Genomic DNA, 27045 nt, shown 5'->3' on the forward strand with positions numbered 1-27045 from the left:
TCTGCCTATAAAATATTTTACTTACTTTCAAGTTAAAATTATAGAGATCTTGACTGCTAATTACTTACAACCAACCAACGTGTGCATCTGAAATTACTATTAAAAAATTCTGGTTTTTTTGAATATCACTGTACTTTCTCATGATGTGGTTCGATCCAATCGTCGTCGAATCGGTGTCTGCCACACCACGATGCTTTTTGAACCGTGTCGGAAGTGAAACGTTCGACGAACTGAATGTGTATGCGTCGTCCAATAAGATCCTTCAATGATAACCACTTGCCACGTTGACCCATACGCACGTTCGAGGCTTGATTTCAGTTTTTTGGATGCATCAGCCAATACTTCCGTGGGTGCGAAGTCGTCTAAGGGAATAAGTTGGTTGGACATGCGAACCACCCTGTTCTGCATAAATTCCTCCATCTGACTGTGAATTACCTCTATTGGTGCTATATTTCTACTTTCCAGAGGGCTGGCAAACAGGGCTCTCTCGAAGCTTTGTTCTAATTTTCTGCGGATGGATAAAAATTTTCAAAATCTATGAATTTTCATTTATGCACTCATCGCAAGACAAGCAAACTTGCGAAATGTAGTGAACAGTTTGACAGCACTGTGATAGAGAATATAATACATATCTGAATCTGGATGATGTCAAATAAATAAATGTGAATCGTAACGTGTAGCATGACTGACTTCATTTCTGTGACATGTCCCTGAGGATACATAAAACTGCTGCAAACACAAGGATGCCAGGCCACTGGATTTGCCAGGAGGCACTTGTACTTCGGGGTGGCTGTTACGCCATCTCAACAATAAACCAGACACAAACTGTACATGGCACTGCGATGATTTGCACAGCACATGCATTCAGTGTTTTCAAAGTATCATTTTTGCCATCATCAACCCGCATTTTTGAGAGGTTACGAATGTGATGTTACCGCACAGGTCGTTTCATTTGGCAGAAATGATCTAGAATATTCACATTCCAATTGTGAATTTAATAATGCCAATTTTAGTAGAATGAAAATGTACAGGTGTCACGTGATGAAAAACTGACGTCAAATCTTCACGAAATAAAACACGTTAGCTGAGCTAGAACACCTACTGACGTCTCAGATTATCATCGAAGGCTTAATTCGTAGCTTGGTGACCGTGGAACGAATGTAGTGTTTTTACTGTGAGCACACTTAGTTACATGAAATTAGCACCACTTTTGCTCAGTTAACTCAATACGTTTCTGTCAAAGGCAGACATTTTCATGTTAGGGGGAATACTTTTTGAATAGTAAAAGGTTAAATATGAGGTGTGAACTAGCCTAACCAAACGCATATATAAGCGGAAATCATTCTTACACTCACTTTCTACCGGAAATGAGGACGTTTCCTTGGTTCTCTGAAATTTTACATCTTTTCCGGTAGGTATAACATAGAAAAATGAGGGCAGTTGGGTCGTTTTTCAGACATTACTTAGTTTTCTCCATGAAAAACCATTTCACTGCAGTTAGCATCGGTTCTCGTCCATTTTTCTCATTTACACAGCATGTAAATCAACGAAAAGATGAAGCAACGTATAGTATACACTGCATTGTCCAAAGCGCTCACCTGGCGAACAAAATGATGAATCAATGGCACTATGAAATAACGGTGGGGCTAGTACGGAAATACAAGTGTGAAATGAGTAGCCAATTACTTGGAGCCACTGAGCCGCTACTGGACGACTGTACATCTGGTCTATTGGAGAGATAAAATTCATGATCGTACACAATCGGCTCTGTTTGGCTGGAGTGATTCTTTTGTTTTCATACGCAATCTTTGCATCTCATGGTCTTGAGCATTTCACAATACGAATACGCCCCGAGACAGTGGCTGACTGTTCCATCGTTATCAAGACAGCGACCTGTCAATGCAATTTCACAATCAGCCGATCGAGGAGGTTTTAACCTTTAGACAACAGGTTTCAGTTTGGAACGATACAGCTGCAGATCGGAATTAGTCGATACTAATTAACTCGACACTCTTCTCGCTTACATTTACTTCATTTCTGTTGTTAACTCTGGGTAGATTTTTTGCTTAAATGTGTGTTAATATGCACCCTCCGCTTTTCTACAAAGAGAAAAACTGTCAGATAACGTGTCCTGCGCAGATACCACCCACCATGTTGGGAAAAGCTTAAATTGTTACTTGTTATGGATGTTGACAGAACTGATGATACCTCGCTGAACTGGACAATGGCTACTGAACACAATCCGACGAGGCTTGTAAAACCTCCTTCCAAAAGAACAATTACACACTAAGTGGTAATACTTTTCCTTGGAGTTCCCCTGTTTATTTAATTTTGCATTTGAACGTGCCCTTAGATGAGTGCAGTGCCGCATTCCGACAAACTGGTGACAGACTGAGGAGTAAACACGAATTGCACTTCAAACGGATCCAGTTTGTCTCACAAAAGTGTAGTCGAATGGTTACATAGGGGACAAATAAATTCACTACGGTCACTTCGCCGTACGCCAACGTAGTTTAAACCATTTTGCCGTCGGGCTAATCGGTCACGAGCTAACTTAACGTCAAACCTTCTAGATTCATGATACTCGAGCATTTTTCATGAGCTTAGGCTTGCATCCGAGCTAGAATCAAATCAGGGCATTGTCTTGAGGTCCATTCCCAGAGCCGGATGTAGGTACTATCTAATAGTGATGGGCAGACGTATCTTAAAATCTTGCGCACACTTAAAGAACTGCTCTAGTGATGTCCATCTTCCGTACTTTCTTACTCACAGGAAGCAATCAAATCGTTTGACAATTTGCCGTAAATAATAATAATAATAACAGTACGCTTCACCATGTTATGCAATTTTAAGAATCGTCAGCAAAAGTTTACCCGCCTTCCGTACCCCTTTGTTCTCCTGACATTTTAATCACTGGTTTGTTGGACCTTGACGCTGCAAATGGCCATGCACAACTGTTCTCTGGAATGACCTGAGTGCAATAAGTCAAGACCGGAATTCGTGTTCTTATGTCACTAGACTCCAGTAATTCAAAAGTACAGTTTCTCTGACCCTGTCAGCATGAATAATCTCCCAAAACAAGCTTCACTATTTTTATTGTCCATCCGGTAGTGTTAAATTCTATAAGGGCTTAGTATCGGTATCACGACCGAATAACTCCGATAGAAGACCAAAGCGCGCCATCCAACATTTATCTACCTGCGAATCTCCAGTTAGATGGACAAGTGTCTCCCCTCTGGAAACACCGTACCACACTACGGGGAGATGTTTGGGTGTCAGCTACGAGCGCAATGGAACACTCTTCTCCAACGCTTTTCTTACACGTTAAAGGAGGATGCTACCAGCAGTTTTCTACAATCTCCATGTACATTGCTCCGTCAAAGTATTTCGTTACTGATTCTACGTCTGATCGGACTCGCGATGTGATTACACACTAAGACCCAATCTATCGAACTCGTATGTCAAAACACGTCCTAAAGACCTAGTTACAGAAGAAATCGTGCAGTAGTTTTGTTGAACGATTTAGTAGGAGAGTGGTGTGGTGATGAAACGACTCCCGGCACATAAGTCCTGCAAAGACACGGCTCAAAGAAGCCAGTCCGGTGAGAAATTGCCCTAACTTGCTAACAACTAACTGCATTAAATTTTAGCTTACACATCATACTAGGACATTTCAGAGACCGACCAATAAACATTATGACGGTGGTGTAGTTTTTTGTGGGCCTACAGGTCCTAGCTAGCGTGCGAGGTTCTGTCTCCGGGTTTTTATACTTGAGCATTGTGCGTGGAGCCAAACCAACTCGTCACACTAATTCCATACTACACTTTGCCCCAAGAGTTTTGAAAAGTGGACTACTGAAACACCAGAAATACGATACAGACCAATCAAAGTTCAGCCGATTCTTGGAGCAGGAGACAGGTTAATATTGATCTGAGTACTCAACATCATACTAAACTCAGCTAACTGTTACTTTGGCAAAGAGTAGAGAGAAATTAGGACCCGACAGAAGATCACCGTGCTCTCTTATTACAAGCTTTTCAAAAAAAGAAGTAGTTGATCAATATGGGGCACCGAGGTGTGGCTAATCATTATCCGATCTTACCCACAGTTTATTTGTTTGCTGAAGCAAAGCCGTGCCCCCCCCCATCAGGAATAAGAAGGCCTCGCCAAGAGACAGAGCTGGCTGCAAAGGACGAGAGTATGTGCGGAAGCCAAATGGCAAGGAGTTGTGACTAGAACACCATAATCTCCGGCAAAATTCCACAGAACAGAGTAGTGTGGTCAAAAGCTAAATGAGGTGAATGCAATTGTCAAACGTCAGTTTATCTGCGCTAAGATTATAATCACATTAGGACACTTGCTGGCGACAAACATGAGCTTAAATGTAACGGGAACCAGCTGACATGGCAACTCACCCAAGAGCACACGTGCAGTTATTTTGACCTAAAGGTATGCACAACATTGATGGAGGTATCCTCTTTTTCAGATTTGCGTGAATAAACAGCTTATGATAAATGTAGAAAGAGCCTTTCAATAGGAATCCTACTGTAGATTTGAGTTTCAGGAATGAATACGGCTGCATGAGAGATAGGTTGAAAAATATTCTGTAGTCTTGGTATCACCCGTTTAGAAGGCTTTAAAAACTAAAGACGTAGGTTTGCTTACTTGAAAAATCCACCAAAATCATGTCATATAGCGTTGAAATTTAATATACCACTTAGGCTTGTGATAACTCTATCGATTTCCCCTCAGTTCTTTGGCCTTAAATAACGAAATTCCGAAAAGACCGGTGGACCGTGTAGCGATATAGTAGTTCGGGGTTCGCCTGCCGAACCCTGACACAGTGTTATGTCTCAAGTTGATAAATCTCTGAGGACAGTGAATTCGTTGGACGTCAATCAAGAGGAGTTAAAAATTTTCATCGTGAGATTCTCTTATCAGGTTGTGGTAGAAGAGGTAACCGGCTCGACACAAAATGCACAACAGTATGTCTGTTTAGCATGTACCAGTCCCCGCTCATATGCAGTCAACTGCTAGGCCTCTATCCCCCGTAGATTAAACGCACTATGGTTAGAAATTTAAGCATAGTGAGTTGGAGAGTGGCACAGCGAACAGTGGTTAACCAACGTCAGACGTCATGACAACAGGGTTTTCTCAGGCGAAGAATCATTTCACGAGATGTGTAGCAATTTCATTTGGAACGTCGCTACTCGAGGAGGTAGTCAGTACGTGACCACGTGGTGTGGTCTCTGAGATTAGAGGTGAGAGCTGATCACACTACAGTTCAGTCTCTTGTAATTTCGTTTAGGGTCGAATAAACCATTTGAAAAGTAAATGTTAATAAAGAAGAAACTAGGGTATAAAACCACTTAGTTGTTTGCCTTGATTTTGCGAACCATGTCGTACAATTATGTGCGTACTTTCGTATTAACTGTGTGGGTTGAAAACTCATGTCATTGCTGGACAAGTCTCGGTACTGATCCACTGCAAGCTGTGTTTGAATATGAAAGACGTATCGTATTTCTATGATAAAAAATACTTGAACACCAAACACATCACAGGCACACACATTTGACGTCGTAGTCGAGGAGGTCCGTAGGCGGTGTGCGAATTTATGAAATCGAAGACAACATTTTTTGGTTTCGGCGTGATGGTCTAGTAAAAAGCTCACTACGAAACAGTGAGTATGAGTTCGGGATGGCCAATCCATATTCCTAAAATCAATGCATTGATTTGCATGTAGATTTAAATCTAAAGCAAAGTAAATCGCACCGGTTTCTCGATTAAATATTGTTCTATTAGTCTTCAGACAAGTCTTAGGTTTCCACTTAACTCGGAGGCGAAATTTAAAATGAATGAAACGATTTTTTGGAAGACTCAAAATAGATGGTACCCCGGTGGTTTGCGAGAAACGATATTAAGGCCAAGCGCTTTTGTCCACACAGTTTTATTTATGTATTCGGAAAGTTCTGAAAGACAACCGGCAGTTGTGCGGACCATTGAGGGTTTGGCTAAACCACTCTAACAACAGCGCACTTCAAACCAGAATCTGTGGGAACAAGAGGAAAAGACAGGCCCCTAAAAACATAAATTAACATCGGACGGTACTGACCCAACAATTTTGGGACAAGCGCAGAAGAGGTTTGCATAATGTTGAAGTTTTGAGGCAGAGACTACGATTTGCTCCACAGTCCCTGATGGCCTAGACATTCGGACTCGTCAAGCTTGCCAGTGTGAATAGTGTAGAAGACGAGGAACTGGTGGGAATGAGTACAACGCCTCCAGATGTGTCAAGCTGACAGGTGCCGGTCTGAACTTATCAGCGAAGTACAGTGATCAACAGGAGTATCTAGGATCCGACGTACCTTACCCAACGAATCAAACGTACATGTAATCTCACTACCCTAACCAAATTTTCGTAACACTTACGAACCCACACTGGCCAAAAAATCCATCGATAACATCCAACAGAAATTATTAACTGAGGCGCCTCGAGCCAGAAACAGTCAAGACCATCGACTACGAAATTTCTTACCATTATTTATCACTAGTTTCCGCTTGCCTTAAAACCTAACAACCTGAAAACACACTCGCCTGGCTGTATGAATCTTGTGTATCAGAGGCAAAATGTTATCCTCCTTCAAATCCACCGATTATTCGCCAAAATGGGTCGGGCGTTTTGCACAGTTTAGTAAAACGCAGAATCAAACGGCTATATTAGCTGTAGACCGTGAGTATAAGGTGATGACTGACCGAATTTCCTTCAAGTTGCTGGAAAACGTGAAGTTGATGCGGTACCGCGTGAACGGGTAAAATGACAATACACACAAATATGATAGATACCATTGTTTTTTTGCCAAAGAACATGTCATTTGAGAAGCTAAACTTTGTAACAACTAACCAAACATTGGTGCAAGCAGGTATCGAAATATTCGCAAGGTGTTTTTGTAAATGATACATCGCGCTTCTCGGCTTTTCAACACCGATTGGCTTCACTTTTAGCACGACCTCTACATTCATACTTTCCTAATAAATGTTCTATTGCAAACATCCTCGAAGTGTATAACCCAAAGAACCGAAATTTTGGCGTGTTTGTTTTCGTAAACAATTTGCCTAATGGCAACAGCACACGCATACCTTCGGAATGACTATGCAAGTGTGTGTTATCAGCGGCCCTTTCGCCAACAAATCTCTAGGTAATAGATTAAAAATTACCCCAAGGAATACATTCGCCTTTCCGAAGTCACATAAAAGTTTATGGGTCGCATCAGTATAGACCAAGCGTATTATGCATTTATGGAGACTTTTGATTCCCAAGTGAGTTACTTTGGGCGTCATTCCTTGAAAGACCAATAAACCACCTCAGCCGGCCTACCATCTTTGCCCCAACGATTCAAAAGCCAATCAGGTACGTATCGGAGCCACTAGAAACAGCCCGACTTTTTATTGGTAAAGCGTAATCCTTGCATGTAAGAAAAACGCTTCCGGTGCCGTCCACTGTAAAATAAACTGCTTTAGACCCCGTGTGCAAATCCATTCTATGCTGTGAGATCGTATGGACAATCTTTCGAGTAATTTACATATTTGTTCGAATATGCACACTACGCAAAACCACACTCACCTACCTTTCGCTGTTGTCATGGCACCCTAGTGTGCACTAATCGATCAATCTATTCGGTGCGATGACGAACAATCCAACAACAGTTATTCTCAAATGCTCCTTGAAAACATGTTCTTGCCAAGAGGCTCCCGAATTATTTCAATTCTATCAGAATATTACGCTATGATACTGAATTTTTATACAGCCCTTGTTCATTCGATAAAAATTTATTTTATCTCGGAGTTCTTGAATTTGATATTAGCATGCAAACCAAAGTACCGGTTGCTCAAGTCTGACGGATTTTAACAGATATAACGTATAATCTGAGCTACTCGTTTCGATCCGCCCAGATTTTTATTCCAACCTCTCTCTAGCGACCCTCTATATAACCATTCATTCCCTCCTCTGTTGCTATCAATAATTTTCGCGCTCTGCGGCACATATCGCATCTGAGATGCAATTCTCCCTTAATCAGAAATGCGAGTAGCTTCTTGGATTTGTCCAATTTATTCCGCTTGATTAACGAAGATCGATAACAGCTTGAGGTCAGCAAAGGTTTCGCATCTGCCTATGAACGAATAACTCTGTACTAAAGCAAGCTTAATTACGGACCTTTTGACAGATGTCGATTTTAAAAAGAATTTACCTTAACACCTGATGAATGTAAACGCTGTAAATTGAATGCTGATCTGCCCGATTAGAAGCGATAGCTTTTTTCCAGGGAATCCAAGCCATAAATCCAAGCCTTCTCATACAAACAAAGCGTACTGTGGCAGAGCGACTACTGTCGCCCGGACTGACTGTCCAGATGTGGAACTTAAGTCAACCAAATTTATCCATGCTCCATCTCAGGCTTTGTGCCTGCAATTCTGCAACGTGGTAACCGCTTGAACTGTCTAAAACAGGTGAAGGTTGGTAGTACACAGCAACCTGACCTATAATATTGCGCGCTTAACTTTTCAGCTTAAGGGTGGAAGTACTTAGGTGATGACAGCTAATGTTACCATACAGAATGTAGGGACAGTTCTTCTGGACTCAACTAGGTATAATTCCCACATTATGTCAGTGGAACCACATATCATGAATACTACTTACCTGATCGTCCGATTAACTTAAACTTTTAGACAAACCGATCCCATCAGTAAGTTTAAACTATTCACTAAAAAAGTTCTGGATTCGTTGGGAAATGGATATTTTAGTTTAAAAGGCAGGATGAATACCATTCAGGCAATCCAGGCATGACAGGAAACTTGGAAGCCTTCCGGGGAAAAAAACTGATCCAGCCCACATATACGAGGAAGACAGGTCGGAGAAATGCTGTGTCGACCTGATGATACTTTTGCCATAATCTATTCAAAGTATACTTTTGACCTTGTCGCGCTCATCTCCATATTGCAGCCAAATTTACCACATATTTTTCAAGTTGCAAAAGAAATAGATTGCTCTCTTTTACCGATTAGTATTACCTGCACAATATTGTTTTACAGCCCGGAACAATGACAGATTTTCCATTTGAAGCATTTGTTACATCATTGCCACTGATATGCAAATGGTACGTGTTAAGAACCCTGATAAAAGGCACTTTGTTTGTCGGATGTCGGATGCTGCGTGGAAAATTGTCATAAAAAACTAATAATTCGACAAAATCAAGTGACGTAACATAGCAACTTGATAGTAAAGCTCTTCTAAAGGGGCGAAAATCAGTCAATATCGTTCTATTTTAGACTTGGGTAAAAGGGGGCGCTTTTAATCTGCTTACCCAAGGATTCTTGAGTATAATTCAAACTCTCCTTGTTTTGTATTTAACGAACATTAAGTTGCGCTATGTACCTCTATTCATAGTACCTTCGTGGCGCCACTTTCTCACCTTTCCATTGTACTATCAGGCATTTCGTGCCCAGGAGTCTTGTGACTGATTGACTACTTTGTAACCGCTCTACTGCCCTTAAAACGATGTTCCTAAAAGTTTTGGGTTAAGCCTTTTTACAAGCCAGTGAATCGGATGACTTTTGCTATGGCGCAATTAAATGAGTACACGACCCTTTTACTTTTTTCAGTTTACAGGTTGGTCAGTAGTTCCATTCACAAATTTAATGCCCGGCATTAAAGAATAGATAGCTCAGTATATCTCAAACAATAATTTACTCCAAAAGATAAATCTCTTACTGAAGGGTTCATTACCGTTTACCAGACTGAACGTAGGACAAAATTAATCCCCATCTAGTATTCAGTTCCTCTTAGGTTACCAGAGGTAAACCACGTACTACGCTCTGTCCGTTAAACCCACCACATTCTTGTTCACCGTTAGCAAGAGAAGCGAAATATGTTGGCTCGCATCTGAGGCACTGGCAGAGAAGTTTTTTAGTGCCGTTGTTCAGTGTATCTTACGAGATGCAAATAGGGTGAGTGTTGACGGTGATAATGCTACTGCTGGGTGGCCACTAGGTGCGAGATCGCGCACTGTCTGTCAGTGATGTGCTGATCATTCCAGTTAAGTAGGATGGCACTTACCAAAATGAGTGATCTCGCTACCCACACCTCAAGTGGCAAGGCGAAAAGGCAGTTGCATAATGTTCTGGAACGCAAGGGAAATATCCTTTGGATTAACCTGTCTACCATAAGCAAGCGTTAACCTTTAAGATCTATCACAACCCCATCGCTCGGCAGGGCTTGGCGGACACCGACCGCCAACTACAACCCTCCGTCCTCAGTTCGCAAGGTGCACCCACCCTCAGATTCAGTTTGGACAAGGTAGACAGTCCAACAGAAGACATGCTTCTAAGCATTTTTCACTGGTTTATGAAAAATCCGCGACTATGTATTTCTGCTACAAGAGTGAATGTTCACTTACGAGACCAGAATACCAACCGCAGTTAAGTGGTAATTCTGAGATTGCAGCTCACACAAACGTTTCGTACTACTCTTGCCGGTTAGTAGCACAACTGTTGCCACAATTGCTATTCACCAGTTTCCCTAGACCTGGGGTTAATCTGTGAGGATAATCGATGAGATTGAGACGCGCATGCTCTCACAAAAAAATTCAAAGAGTATGGGTGCCAAGACACAATCACCAAAGGTCCAATTTAATGATCAACAATACCCACATATAAGGAACCATCAAGAATGCAGGTGGAAAATATTTACACCTGTTTGTGTAACCTGAACTAGGCTTTGTGAGAAACTGCATATAATAGCAACGAAATAAGTAATAGTTTACGACCACAGGGTGCAAGGTTATGACGTTAACTGAATGTAACTATGGGAAATGAATGTTGGCACCAGTGTTACCGATGACGTGTGAACCAAGTAACTATCACATTGAAAAGGAATTCCAATCAAAAACATTTCTAGACCGGTAGCTCGCAAAATTACTTGATGAGGACTGGCAAGCAATCTCTTCTATTAAGGAGCGATATAAAGCCTGTTAGAAAGGGTTTCAAACAACACTGGATCATAAATGCACGAAACAAATCTCGTACCACATTAGCTCCATTATCAGGATTGAATTTCAAAACAAGAATATCGGGACGATATGACGCTTTTTTGGTCTATCCTAACTTTCGCAGCCTGCTATATTTACTCTCTTACCAAACCCGCAGTAGATATGTAACGCTCCAGCTTGAATTAGGGGTGTGGATGTGGAAGCGAGAAAGTTGCAGCATGTTTTTTGTTGCTCGCCAATCAGTTGCACCTGTAGACGCAATGTGCGTAGCTCAATGACCGGAGCTTCAACGTAGTCTAGTTAATACGTTTATGATCTCGTGGCGAATGCGTTTCCTTGTGTGCCAAGGTCACTGTAGCACTGAATATTGCAAATTATTTGTGATCCATACCACGAGGAAGCAAGGGGGATTTTTATTGTTATTGCCTACTCATGACCTACAGAAAAGCTCAGATACTGGTAGTTTACCGGTCGTCGAGAAACAGCTCAGACAGCGACTGAAGAGCATTCCTGCTTAGGCTTAAGGCACCACGCCACTAATAGTGCCGTAAACAAGACGGTACTTGCTAAAGTATGCTGGCTCATGTAGTACAAATACCCTGATAACCAGTTTCTAGTGGATTTTCGCTGAAAAATTGAGCAGAAAAACCGAGAGATGGGGGTCAACAAAGTTTTGCGGTTTTCGCATTCATTGGTCTAAAATGTCCGTCCGTTCTAGTCACTCACCACCGAGTGGATTTCGCTGGATGTGCGATCCCAATACACTTGGAAAATTTTTCCCGTATTGAATTTCTTGGACCAAGCAGCTATTTTTGATGCTTTTCCGCGCCCATTTGGCATTTCACTTCTCGGTGCGGTGTTTTAGCCGAGTGGGCGGCCGATTCTGCTCACTCACTTTCTGCGCAGTTTTGGAAGACAAACTGCCGCAGCAGGGAAAAGGTTAATTTTCTTTTTAAAAGAGATGGATGAAAATCAACAGGACACCTTGTTGGATGATGTTTTATTGAAAGCAGGAAGTTGAAGCATAAAGTATAGAAACAAACAAGCAGTTTCCATGTATTTCTTTAAATTATAGCTGCAACAAGATACAGCTACCTTGTGGCTGATACAGTAACTTTGGTCTATCTCAATTTTCTGGCTTCAAGCCTTACCTTTGTTTGTGAAACCACCTAGGTTAATTTGGCTGAAAATTATGCAGTGAAGCTATTTGAAAAAGAATATAGCGCATGCTATATTTACCCAAGGGAAAAGTCAACTCTAATAACCCACTGGTACTGATTTCTCCTATGATGACACAACGTTTGCAAGTCGATTACCCAGCTCGGCTGAGAGATCGACAGCTACCTGATCAACAACCAACAAATTCCAACGTTTTATCCGCTTCAGTGTACAGCATTATTACTCCTTGGCAATATTTCCTAGGCTCATTTCTTCTAGAACAAGGATGGTTCTCCTCTAGTCTGTTACATTAACTTCGTCATACATGGATGTTTAATAAACAACCTTTAGGTAGTGAACTATTAAAATATAACTAGTCACTTGCTTTCTGTTAATGTCCAACCTACCTGAGTCAGACATACAGAACATTATTCCAATCAAGTTAGGCAAGGTTCCCCCGCCTTCATTCAGACCAGAAACGTTCATAGCTCGGTTTTAACAGTCTAAATGTGGAATCCGGATAGGTTTGGTTATCCCTATTGAGGTCATCCTGGTCCCGGTCCACCCTGCTTGCTCTTTTCTGGCAGCAGCTTTTTGTCATGGCTCCTATAGAGGCTCTATACTCAACACAGAATTATTCATATATATCAATATATATGCATATCATGTATCATATATATCCATACATATACACATCTCGCTTTCGGTATGATTTATTCCTCCTCTGGTTCGCTACATGCGTGTTGTCCATACCTGGATTATTTGGACGGTTGCTTAGGTTATTCCCATATCTCAAAAGTGCTCCTACTCAAAAATCAACGTAACCTATTTCAATGCAGTGTCAGTCCGATTACGTTTGCTATGGAGCTCTGTCCGTTCAGCCAGCTCCGTTACCAGTGACCTATCATAAGCCACGAAACTTGTCAAACAAGAGCAGCTTCTGATCCCAATTCGAGTGCTGTTGCTGCGTTAAGTCCTTCCTAATCCCAGAGATGTATTCCTTCTTTACTTACAAACGTCGTCAACCAAAACAAAGAAACTATTCAGAAACATATAATTATTACTACTGAAGTGAAATTCCTACCCCATCTCCTTTCCCATGCAAACCACTTCTCCATATCTACTTATTTTGATCAAACTGTCCAGAATAATGTTACAGAATGCGTGTGACAAACTCTACTATCAATGTTCTAAAGTTAGATATCGCATGCAAATTTTGGAGTATGGTTAGTTTAGCACTTCCAGCATCATCCACAACATCGAAACTCTTCTCTTGCATTCAGATACTCATGAACTACTTCGAATGTAAGATGCCAGCAAAAAAATGCCATTGAAACGTGTCTAGTTGGGGTGAGGAATTGGAGTTATCTGACCACAATCGCAACACTACAAGGAGAAGAAGTGCTTTTTGAGGGATGACAATCTTCCCATTGGAAGCTTGTTTTCAGTTCACATTGAAAGTTCAAAAAATCCTATGAAATTGGTTAAAAGGAGTCAAAGATCAACAGATAGGTAAAATGACTTGGGATAATTCTGACAAAATGGCTTTGCGGAAAGCATAATAGATCCAAAATCACTGCGGGAGTTGAACATTAGGTTGATTTGATCTTGTTAATGAAGAATCATGGAACCATGTTAATAAAATCATGCGCATCGTTTTTAATACTCTTCTTAACAACTTAACCAAATCATCGCCCCAAATTAGCACCGTCATCTACCTTGCTTAACAGATGTGCGCTCTGCTCTTCTGGAACGCCCGGTATTGTTCTTTTTCCGAAGTAGGGTTCTAATGCATTCAGCAAAACAGGCACTTAAACCGCATGCTTTTCTGTAGCCAACTGTCTCAAGAATGAGACGATTAAAGTGGAACTTAGGAATGTAGACTAGGATGACTAAGCCAAAAACAGGAAGCTCACGAAATGCGGAATTTCCAAATCACACCAAGAATAATCAGGTATCCTGGCGCAAAATCAACATGTTCCTGTTAGAAAAACCTCGGGGTATTTGATAATCATTTTTCAAAAAGATGTATATCGTTTATTCTTTTCTGTACATCCTTCTGATTGTAAAGGAATATGTCTGATCACTTTCTACTGCGGACGGATTAACCAACAATACGACCTATTCACGACCGATCACGTACTTACATTTCATTTAACATGTGATAGGTAGTTCATCTTTGTGAATATAGTTTTTAGATCTGCCAGAAAGGAGACGTTTTGGGTGTTTGCTTTTACTTGCTCAGTGAAAAACGGTTCGCATATGTACGCTTACAAATTAGGAGAATCTACACAGCGGAGCAAGATCTCGAACACTGTGGTGGTTTCGAAAGATTCCCTAGTGGTAGGCAATGACCTCTTATAGAGGCATTGAAGATCGGCTTTATTTTTCACCGTGAGCTGGAGTCGGAAATTCCATTAGCATTGCTGCCATGAGAAGTTCCGCAGTACAGTGATTGGAATCAAACCTATATGTAAACATACCATATCATAAGACCCGAAATTCCAGTCGTGAAGCGAAATATCATGATGCCATCCACTTCTAATACCATGACATCCTAGAATCATAAACCAAGACTACTTTCAGTCTGATTACCACACACCCTTCTTTGTGGTCAAGTGAAACAGTTAAATGGAATAAAGCACGAATGTAGGAATCGGAACAAGCAAATATTTATAAGATTTCGATCATAGTCAATTCGCTACAGAGAAAAGGACGGAAGTAAAAATTTTCAAAAATCACTTCTAAATGGCCTTATGGATTAAATTTTCTGAGCCTGCACTTCAAACGAATTGATACATCCAAAAGTAGCTTATCGAACATACGCTATGATTATGAGTAGTTGAAAGTAACCCGCCCATAAACACAAGTGTTCTGGCTAGTCTTATGACAATAGTACTGTCACTCTTACATTCGGCAGCGTTCTTTCAGTGTTTCACGTGTATGGGTATATAATCCCAATCTCTATCAAAGACGACAATGGACCAACAGCAACACTAGTTTCTAAGTGACGTTTGAATACATTTTCCATTCAGGCGATTCCCCTCAGGCTGTTCCCCCAGCTTTTAGATCTATATCTGAATTATTTTGATGAAGCTTTCTATCCAACCTCCAAATTTTCTGACAAATCGGTAACGAAAGTCTACCACACCTCAGGTATATAATCTATACGCGGGAAAACACGTCAATACGGAAGTGATTATGACCGGTCAGGTATTCTTCATTTATGAAAGGTTGATGGTCATCAGACGCGCAAAACCCAATGGGGAAAGTATATTCTTCATCCGTTGTCCAAAATACTGTGCCGGCCAGTTCCACTGGCTTAGCTTTCGTCAGACTTTTATTAGAGACTGCATCTGAAAAAACGCCCAAAATGCTATGGTCAAATGATCCAAAGTGGATGCTCCTTCGTAAAGCAAAATGATGTCATATCCACAAGCACACATTAAATTTTGACAAATCTAGTTGGGAAGTGAACGTCATTATGCAACCCAAGGAAAGTGTAGAGCCACTATACATAATCGATAAACATGGGAAGACACTCATTACTATAAGGAATCAAGGTAGTGCAGATGAGGTCACCACGAGAAAATAGATCAGAGTTGGTGCCGAGAGGAGTGGAGATGAAAAGCATTGGACAGCAGTTTTATACTCTAGAGTTTCGAATCCGTGACCTCCAGGCTATTCGTGGAGCACTTGACTGTTCGGCCTGGATAGGCTAGTCAGCAATGTGATTAAACGGCACTTTGGCAGGAAAAGCTATACGGAAGAGTCTGGAAACCGCACCATCCATATAACATTTATCACTAAGATAACTTCCAGGACGGTCTGTCTGGAACAGCTTGTAACCCACAAGCTGAGTAATCCTATGGTTTAGGCCAGCAGGGCCCATCATTCTCCCACGTTATAAGACTACTCTTCCGGTTTCGAATTCACTCATGCAGCTGTACCAGGCGTTCCCTTTTATAAGGGAACCGGACATCGCTGATAACACATCCGTCCTCTCAGGGGAATTTCACATTTTCCATACCAGCCCACCGGTACAGCCGGAATGATTCAGACATTCTCGTTTGTAATGAGCTCTCAAGTATCGTTTGAATTTTTCTAAGGTAATGAAAAGGTAATGAAAGGTAATGAAAAGTAATGAAATGAAATGAGTCTGTAGAATAAGTCAGCAAAAGACGGCGAGTTAGCTTACATAACAGATTGCAATCACCCTTTGGTTAGGCCTATTTCAAAAGTGAAACACGATTAAGTGGGAGGTTAGTTAGTCCGATCTGCAACTGTCGGTCGAAACTGAGACAGCCAGATGATGTTTAAGTAGTTCACACACAGGATAAAACATGTTGGGTTATTTTAGTTGACAATAACACTTTAAGCAGCTCTCTGACTTTCTGGCACAACTTAATCAGATACCAAATTTTAGCGCTGGCCTTCTGATTGTAACAAAATACAGTCGCATTGATGTGTCGACTACCAAGTGGTTCGCACAAAGAGACGTTTTGTCGCTTTGTCGGTTATCACTCCCTTGCCATTCTCGGTGTGAAACGTGTGATAACGATATATCTGCTTTCTAAGCCATACCATCACATTCCTGGGCTCATGGCTTAATGATTTGTGACACATTGAAATTCCACAATCCAGTAATCTGAAATGCGACATCCAGAAATTATGCAATGCACGCACTTCTGGGTGATACATGCATTCGGGCGCGCTGGGTATGAATTAGGCAGTGAATATGTTAGTACATTTTAAGCTAAATTCGTTAAAATTAGATGGGCAGGTTATCTGGTGGGGTTATGTCGCTGAATCCAAGGTAAACATGGACTACTCAAGTTCAAATATATTTTGACTGTTCCAGCTTCGACGCATTCCCATTCATTGGGAGTGCGTTCACACTCACATTGGATGCTCATGAAACCCTCGCAACCAAATTTATCCAGTTCATTGAAAAAAAACAAAACGTAAGACAATCGTTTTTGTTGACTAACTAAGAAGCATTTTATGCCTTCTAATATAACATGCCGACTGGGTCCGTTTTCAAATATGTATCAAGGAGGAAACGACCTATGAGTTGATCGTATTCGGATACGAAGAGTCATTTGCAGAGTCATTTATATTCTAGGTAGCGGAATTTTGCCACCTTACGGGTACATGGTTAGTCATTAAACAAACCAGGAAGACGTTTCGGATCAATTGAAACTCACTCGGATTCCAATGAAATTCCCAAAACGCTGCAGTAGTTTTCCAAGGTTATTCTTCCCCTATTCTCCAGATCAAACACCTCCAACCAACGCTAAAAGAAAAAAGAACAAAATATCAATCTGATAGACTGACTTTCCATTCGTTTGTGAAATCAACAAATGTAAACTACGTTCAGTATTAACTGTATGCATGGTCGAGCAACATACCTGTTCGGGTTTCTCCGAACAGAGCAACTTCATTGCAGTCTTGGAAACAACCGAGTTGGAGGGTTGTCTTGTGTGCACATAGCAGGTACTGCGCGAGAATTTATTCTTTCGCGTCTAAATACGAGTTCATCTGCAACCTCAGATTACAATAGCCGTTCAGATTACCAATGCAGTAGTATCCTTGACTATTAAATTCGGCAACCTCATCCGGTCAAAAGGTCGAACTGATGCGTAGTTTCAGGAAAATTTCTAGAATTCACTTTCAAGCTTCAGAGCACATCAGACAAAATTACGAGTCCCAACTTATTTCCTAATTGCGAATTACGTTTATCATTATATGAGCTGAAAAGCGATGCCAACTGTGTGAATGAAATATTCGTCGACTCAGCATATTAGGTTCCACCAAACTTCCCCGTGGTAATTCCCGATGTCCGCCGATCCTGGATAAATTTCCCACTTCTCTTCTAGCTTGTTAGATGGGCAAATTTCTATAATTCTTACCACTTTGTCTTGTCTCTGAACAAACAGCTGCCCATTTATTTAGAATCTAGAGTGATTCTCGCATGAACTCAGATTTCCCATCATTTGACACTTACTGAAAAGTCCAAAGACGGTAAATTCAAGGGACAGGCTGTCAATCAATGAAGCGTGTCTTATATTTCGATAGGGGGTCTCAAGATAAAAACGCAGCTTCTGGCAGATGAGCCACGGTAAGATTGTCTTTGTTGTGACCCTCGTTTCCACATTATCACCCGCACTTAACCGGCTCTCTTTTTGCTTGCAGATACAACAGTCGCTTCAAGAGTTTAGTGAAGATTGGTTCCGATAAGTTATGTTGTTTTTAATCAAGTACTGCATACCTGTCGAAAACCTCATGGCATGAATACACGAAGCTGAGGCATACATTCGTGTGTGAGCATGATGTGACTGCATGCACATCTCTGGAGCCTGTCGCGTGGAACATATGATTACCTCTTGTTCCAGCTAGCCAGATTCAGCTGTGACAAAAAGGATTGCTTTCAAAGGATGGATTCTAACATTTCAACCGCTTTATTTTTAGTATCATCAGGCAGTCGACAGATAGCGAGTGGTTTTGTACCTATTTAGTAAAAAGGTATAATATCAGTTGTATCAGTGACTACCGAAACGCCTTCTATGACTTCCCAATAAGGAACAGTTTGAAATCAGGTTGACAATTTTCGACCAATTGCAAATGGTTGCTGGATCTGCAAAATTCACAACACCTTGTCTTGGATGGGCAATCGTGTTCGCCAGGCTGGGAAATAACAGAACAAAAAAATTTCGTTCACGTTAGTATGCACTAGCGATCGCGCTCCCATTCCTCTAATTAATGAGATTTTCGAATGTAGTTTCTGCATCATTTTTGGAGAGACAAGTTCGTTGACCTTGCGGTTTCTGGGTATATTTATTCTTAGATTGATTCATCAGATTTAGATTTATTCTCCAGATCTATATGGACAAAGAGTGTGTATTATGAAGTGCAATAGTCATTCTTGTCCTGACATGGCCCAAACATGCTGGTGTGTGACAATGCTAAAACAAGTCCCGCAAGCATGTGGCCGAAACGCCAGACTGGGCGTTGTATGTGTGGACAGGGACGTTAGTGATTTGTCTTTTGAGACGGGACTTTTAACATGGGACGTCAAGTCTGGTTGCATGAGCTTCAAAATGATGCTGCAATTCTAAAATAAACTGTCAGTTCTACATAAGTAACCGATGACCACGCATGCCCGGACCACCTCCCCTAACCTAACTGACCCTCCCCCATTTGTTCAGGATCGTTTCCCAATTTGTTTTGTCATTATGCTCAGATATGACCAGTGAGGGACTACACTGCCTGAGAAAAATGATTCTTTTATGATAAAATTTTATTAGAAACATTGGTCGGGAATACAAACGCCATGAAAATGGACTCAGAGGTATACACAAAAACCTAAAGTTCGACAGCTTCCGTAGTTGGCTGTGTATGACAGTCTCCGCAGAAGGATCCCACTTGTCAATGACCATTTTACTGTGAACCCAAAGCGTCATTTCCCCAAAGCTCTTTGTGCGGTCAACTCTCACCTTAGTAGGAATTGTTTCAAGGAACCAGACAACCGATGGAAGAAGAAATGTGGTGCGGTGTACTTACTTACACACTTCCCTGGTGTAAGAAATCTTTTGCCACGTATCGGCAAACATTTATACCTAGAAGCAAATTTCGTTGTATTGTCAGAGGACTGTGACCGGTGTCACAGCTGGAAACCCTTTAACTTAAACATCGGGGGACATTACATAGGTAGTCTTAGTGGGTGCATATTATACTTCCGGGGAGATTATAGGAGGACTGCCCTAAAGGAGTACTGTTTACATGTTATCTTCCCAAGTCACTTATACGGTCTCCTGATTCTGGCAGATGTGACTTGAAACACCTAGCTGTATTACATCTGGGGCGAAATCTTCCGTCTGCTCTGTGGGCTGGAGTCACACTGATATGTGCGTTTGAGCCATCATAACTGAAAAATTGATGTGAGTCTAGGTAACGTAAGTCATCAAAAATGTTTCAGTCAGCATCAAGGTATTAACCGAATGATATTAGAGTGACACGAGGAGCATGCAATCGACTTTATAGTCGAATTTTTTCGCATGCTGTTTGGACAAATCAGGGGCTGTCATCTACCCGTTACTGTAAAGCAGGAATATTGAAAATACTTAAAAACACGACGGTGACAGTTGTAACAGCAAAAGATATGTTCGCGGTAAAGTTTATATTGCTCCTGCTTTAACCTGTGGGTCCATGATCAATCATTCCTATTACATTTAGCGTCAGTCTCACCATCAATGTTAGGGTATTTTATTTTATCGATCTATTGGTTTGCCCTACTAGTACGCACCAGCAGCAATAAAATTCATCACCTGCCCAAACATGACCTAGCCCGTTATTACCTGAACAGGTTTTGCTTCGCCACACTAAAATGTTTACATCAGTCACGTCACGAGTTTGTGATGCAAATTAGAGTAGATATTGATTTTTCTAAACTTCCAGTAAAATGCTTGTTAGCAACACAACACGGCTGGCAGTAGCATAGGATACGCACCGATCCCGTCGCACAGACCCAAGCTTTCGTGTCTGTACCCAGGACGTGAGATTAATTCAAACAAGCTCAATTCATCCTGGAATCAGGGTTTGGGTGTTGGATTGCGTACTTCAGTACGCTTTCCCTCTTTCATTAAGGAAATCGACTGAAGATTTATTTGAGTTATCGGAAAGAGACAAGTATGATGCTAAAAAACGGTGCTCCAGTATCAAATCTGCTGTTGTGCCATTTGGAAAAGTTGCGAGCTGACAGGAGGTTAGACAATCAGAATTATAAAAATTAATTGAACTAGTCCGTGAAAAAAAGTGTCATAGCCGCGCACCTAAAACAGGCTTGGTAGTATCCCCTGTGTTAACTGACGAGGACAAGATCAACTTTGTTATTAACGAATAGGCACCCTGTGAACAAGCATCTATTGGCTCGGTCTGTTGTGACCCGTGGAATCCACGTTGAATGAACGTTGGTACTGATGTAAGACGAATATTTACCCGTGTGTCTCACCTTTACCGTCCTATCGCAATAGTACCTCATCGGTTTCAGCTGAGCCTATGGCGAATTAACCAAGATCTTTTTGGGTCAATAACCGGATTCCGGTTATAACCAGCCAGTCCTGTACTTTTGGAATAAGCATCACAGTCGGCAAACCAAATGTGGGCTATGATTCACAAGTACTGTTCTCCGAGTGTCAATTCCAATTTTCAATTACTTTTTTAGACAGCTTGATTTCACCCACTGCTCAAATCCGTGGGGATGAAGTGTCTAGGTAGCCAAAGGAGAGTAAAGTAGTCCTTAACGCTTGCGGTGAGTTTTACTTGTAAGAAATACTGCTCAGCTAAGCAGAATGCGAACAGATTCTTTCTCGGTTGGTTGGATAAGTTTCAAAAGTATATTATTCCATCAATTCAGAGGGACTTTAAACCGCTTTTGACTGTTTTCTGAAGTCGACTTTGGAACAAAATGGCGCATAACGTTGGAAAATGTCAGATTTGAAGGGTCTAAATGGTGTTTGACATTGATTCCAGGTTAATGCAAAAAGTGGTAAACGTGGCTTCATGCGGCCACATTTACAGATGAAATGTAAACCTGACTTAACGTAGAATGAAAGTTAACAAATGTCAAATCTGACAGCCACTCGATGTTATGCATAACTTGAGAGGGTGGTCATCTCAAATAACTACAGAGCAAGTACCACCTGGAAAACTGAACATCCTGGCCACTACTTCGCCAACAGGACCCTTTTCTGGTGACACATGACATTCTTTATCCAACATTTTCAACTTCAAATAAATTTGGTTTGAAAATTGAGTTGCTAAATCTTCTTCAGCGTGGAGTTTGAAAGATCAGGTCTGCGCTCAGGTAGTTTGCCTCGAAATGTGTTGTGTTAGGTGTACATCGTGGAACAGTTAGTCTGGCTAGACGGATAGCAAGAAACTGGTGAGAGTGAAACGCCTGTAACTCTAGAAACCACATACCAAAATAGATTTAACTTGGGAAAGATACTTAAAGGCACGTACACTGCAACCTCAGTCATCAGAAGTTAATCCAGAACCATTAGTCAAACAAAGTTCCAACAGCATCCAAAGTATATAGGTGCACAGTTTTAGGTTTATTTTCGGTAACAAAAGACTGATTTAGGTGGTCATACATGTAATCAAGCCATTTGTTTGACGTTGCGCAAAATACCTTTGGGATTTGACCACTTATACTCAAGGAATGATACACATCTCCAGTTTTCATCGCAAATTCTCCAGGACAAAAGCCAAATATCCCAACTTAGGTTGCAGCACGCTGGAATCTGCCGAGGTATGTCACTGAAGCGAACACTGATCTGTACAGAAAAAAATCGTTCGGCCGTAGCAACCTTTCGGTGCCTAGCTGCCATGCCACCCGAAGGCTGCTCTAGGGCTGGGATACTGCCAGGTTGTCCAAGCCTAGACAGGAGAAGTTGAGAGACAGAGGTCGGGTTCGAACCAGAAACCTTCAGGTCCTTAAATTCGCGCTCTAACCACTTGGCCCATCTCGCCCCTGTATAGTACATTCTCACAAATGCGATCCAGAATTTAGGTACTGATTTCCAGTTTTTCGCCGCACTGCTAAAGTACTCCCTAATATACGATCACTCCTAGGCTTCGCTAAAGTCACACGTTTTGTCGAAGTGGTAGAGAGATTACTTAATGTGGTAGTGCAGGGGCCAGGTTGCTCAAGTGGTTGGAGCATTAATTTACTGACCGATAGTTCCTTGATTCGAGCCGGACCTCTGCATCTCGACTTCTCCTGTCTAGGCTTGGGCAACCAGACACTAATCTAACTCTCGGTCTTCCTTCGGGTGGCATGTCGGCTAGGCACCGGAAGGGTGCTAAAGCTAAACGAAAAAAACCTACTTGAGGATTCCCATCATCAGGCCTAGCTGTCACAAAATTAGTCTCGAACGGAAGAAAGCATGAAAATGGATACAAACCAGTATCAGGACTACAGTAGTGAACTACATCACTACTCAGCAATACAACTTTGTAAAACAAGCAAATCCATGCATAACAGAGGTCTAAGAGTTCCAAATGTCATTGTGTTAGTGTAGATTCCATGGTAAGCTTACTACAGCTAGATAAATTGAGGAGTTGATCATGCTTTGGAGCATTGGATTCATCTTAGCAACTGATGAAGCAGGCTGCTAGTACAGCACTATGCTTAACGGGTATTACGATATAAATTACTATCTTAAAAATAGATGTAAAAATCTAAAAAAATGCGTACTTTGCGGCTTCGTAGCACAACGGGTCTTGTCTATGTGCAAGTGGAAGAATTTTACCCAAACATTGAAAAGTGTCATTTTGAACCGCGGATGTAGAAGTGTATCTGTAAACATGGAAATTCCACTGCCAAAACATAATAAGTACTTCGATTGTCTACTCGAAATTCCTCTCTCCAATATCGTGAAGTTCTTTTCGACCCGAACAAATTTACTCGTATTTATGCAGTGCACACAAGAAAGCAGTGTTTTTAAAGACAATATGACTGTGCTTTCTGGTAGAATTCTAACACTCACCTCCACCATTTTTTCGTCTAATTCGTTTTCGTCCACATATTTTTGCAAATCCTCTCTGTAGATGACGTTTCGCTGACCTTTGTCTATCTCGTTGAATGTTGTGAGAAAATTTTCCATCAAGAATCTCGAAGGTTTATCCGGAACGACGCAAGAACTGCACTAGTTGACAACTTAATTGCCTTCGTGGTCTACGATCACAAGCGATTAGTGAGTCGATCATTCTATCTGTCATTCTATTCTATCGATTAACCAGCGACTAGTTTCCATGTGATCAAATAGTTCTATAAATGGTGAACTATACGCACCCCACACACACAGTGATAGTAGTGGGCTTATTCTAGGAACGCTTAAATTGCCTTCAACGGTTATGGGAGTGCGCAATCATAACTTAGCAACAGTAAGGATAAGTGTCAGTACAGTTAAGAACGCCAAACCAAATCTTACCGGTCAACCATCCTCATTATGAAGCGCAATCGCCTGTTGTGATCCATGAGAAGGTTATAAATTCAGCACATGCCAATCAATTAATCCCGGAAAATCACCCAATTTGTACCTGATTGAAGACAGGAGTCGTGTGAAATTTCAACCCCACATAGGTAAATCCCTTCGAACCGACATTGTATTGCCACAAAATTTCCAGTCTGTATGTGGATAACTGAGTTAAACACCTGAAAATTTTGTGACACCTGCCTACCTGTGAAGGGTGACACTACTGATGGGAGGCATGCGAGTAGTATGTTTTCTCGTAAATCCGCTCTGCGTCTCTTGAGAAGTGCAATCTATCACGGAACTTGTGGAGTCACTTTGTAGTATTTGCTTGGGTTTGAGCAAGTCACTGAATATCCAGTAAAGTTCAGGAAGACGCGTTCAAGAGAAGATGGATATTCAGTTTTGTTAACAAGATGCATATGAGAATTTTTCCTCCCTGTCCAACGGTCTGTGACTGTTCGGTTGGCATTTTCTAATAAATAATTCCGCAGTAAAGGCCTTCTTCCCTTTACCACTAATAATCACAGGTCTTATAAGCGTAAGTCCTGGAAAAAGGTGATTTTTAGTTTGCTCCCAGACTATTAACTGAGGCAAAACTATCAACATTAGGCAAACTGGCCGGATGCGATAATTCATAACGCGTTATGAGGCAATACGTGGTACATGCCACTTACTGAACACGATTTAGAGTATATCGGAAACTTTTGCAACCAACACAGCATTTCTGGCCATTACAGTTGTTACTACACTAATGTCATCCTTTCCCAAGTATCAAGACTACTAACAAAGTTGCCAGCGAAAGAAATAGGGAAGTGTACAGGAATAATAAAATGCACAAGAGAGAGAGAGTTTCAGAAAAACTCGTCACCTTCATGGCATGTGGGGAATTCTGATCTAAAAATACACAGTTGCGGAACTGCAAATAAACAACAAACAACGCTGAGTACATTGCAATTCGTAGAACGTGCTTGCACAGCCATGCAGTGTGAGATGTGACAGACTTCGGCCAGAAAGACAAATATATTGCTAATAAATTTGTCCCAAGTACGTGGGGAGTCCAAAATAGTGAGAAAAGATCAAGACATTGACTTCGATCTTGGCAAGGTTCATTATACCAACCGTCTCATCGCATCGAGAATTGATCATCGGGCTCGTGAACCAGAAAATCTGGATCAAAATCAATGGCACTTAGGGTTTAAATACCTCCAAGAGGACATTCGTCAGCAACGCATTCCTACGTTTCCTCATTCCATGTAAACACTTCGCATTAGAGCTTGTGCTTTCGTCTAACCCGTTGAACGGCGCTCACAAACAGCAGTCAGCTTCGGCAAGATGAGAGACGTTGGAGTGGATTATTCTGCTCCCTCGAAAAAGGTAGGTAGCAAACAAAAGAGAGGTTTTCTGAGTTCGCTTGTAAGCCGATTATGACAGGCACGCCGAACATCATGCGTGGTTTAGCAGCACTCCAGAACATTCACCAGCATCTCCGGCTCGCCACAGACTACAGAAAGCCGTCTGCTCACCACAACAATGCCAAGAGGTTCTACTTCATGTGCTCAGCATGTTGCTCAGACTGATAACGCGGATAAGTGCCTGAAGGAATATGTGTTCTGGAAATGCAAGTCATCAATTCACAATAGAGTAAGCGGTCAGCTCAAGCAAAACGCAACCATTAATGCTGTTATGCAGAATTTCATCTTAGGCAGCAACCATTGCTTCTTTTGTGTTCACGCACGTAATTTGGATCGGAATCTGGAGGCTGAGATCCCGAACAACCTCACCAAATCAAGGATCATTAACCACGCTGTGTGGTACTCGGTGCGGCTTAGAAAAACGGTTTTTGTGAGCGCTTTCTGCTGTGCTGGACCCGTTGTACTAAGGACTGAAATTTCAGACTCCTTTCCACTTGAAATTAACGGAAACGTGCAATCTTGCGATGGCGTAGTTTGACTCCAGCTGAGTGCTAAGTTTCTCGCCGAGACAAAAAGGTTTGCCTTGGATCATGTTGTCCAATTATTCTCTCTCCTTAAAAATCATTAGTCCTTTCTTCCTTCGGGTGTTTATCGTCGTACCAACTCCTTCCAAAGCGATACCTTTAAAGTTACTCTGACCATCTGCACACATTACGCAGTCGTCAGCGAAGGCAAACCATCCACAAAGGTGTCATGGATATAGAAACTCAGTAAAGGTATTGATAATCCGGGATTCTCACCCAGCCTTATGATGAACAGTATTAGGGAGAGTGGATCACCTTGCTTCGCATCTCCTCGGAAGTGAACCTTGGAAGTGAAGAAAACTGTTATAGCATTCTCATAGGAGTGTGCGATGAATTGAACCAGGGATGAAGGTCCTCCGAACACCTCAGCAGATCTGATTATTGGGTTCCCCAAAAACGAATCAAAGGATTTCAAAATGTCAATAAACGCCAAAGCGATGTTGGGATCAGTCGCTGAAAACTGATAAAACAATGCGCGTAACAAGCAGGTAGCTTTCAAACAACGGTTTTAACTGTACTAGGAGCAGAGTGCAATCTACGGTTCGAGAGATCTACAAACACTGAACAAGAATGGAGGACACGTACATGGGTTTCAGTTGGTCAAATAAAATTATTTGGGACCTATCAAAACTAAGGTAAACTCGGAACGATACAAATACGGTGGTGATCCGCAGCTAATAACAGAAACCTGAAATGCCCAACAAGATCTCTTGGATTAAAGTGCGAGGCATTCTTGGCGTGAGCTTGTCTAAACCTACGGAGATATTACCCATCGAGCGTATCGTGCTGCCAACTACTCCCCTGTAT

The 27045-nt window shown here is 41.5% G+C and overlaps 1 protein-coding gene across 1 annotated transcript; it reads right to left on the bottom strand.

Annotated features, from left to right (window-relative positions):
- Positions 1-23942, bottom strand: T265_08987 (hypothetical protein; the record flags this gene model as incomplete). Its single annotated transcript, XM_009174937.1, has 3 exons — positions 1-508; positions 17409-17497; positions 23754-23942. 3 exons carry the CDS (start codon positions 23868-23870, stop codon positions 139-141), a joined length of 576 nt encoding a protein of 191 aa, XP_009173201.1.
- Between the last annotated feature and the right edge of the window lie 3103 nt (positions 23943-27045).

The sequence above is a fragment of the Opisthorchis viverrini genome (assembly GCF_000715545.1).
Source record: "Opisthorchis viverrini unplaced genomic scaffold opera_v5_250, whole genome shotgun sequence".
Lineage (NCBI taxonomy): Eukaryota > Metazoa > Platyhelminthes > Trematoda > Opisthorchiida > Opisthorchiidae > Opisthorchis > Opisthorchis viverrini.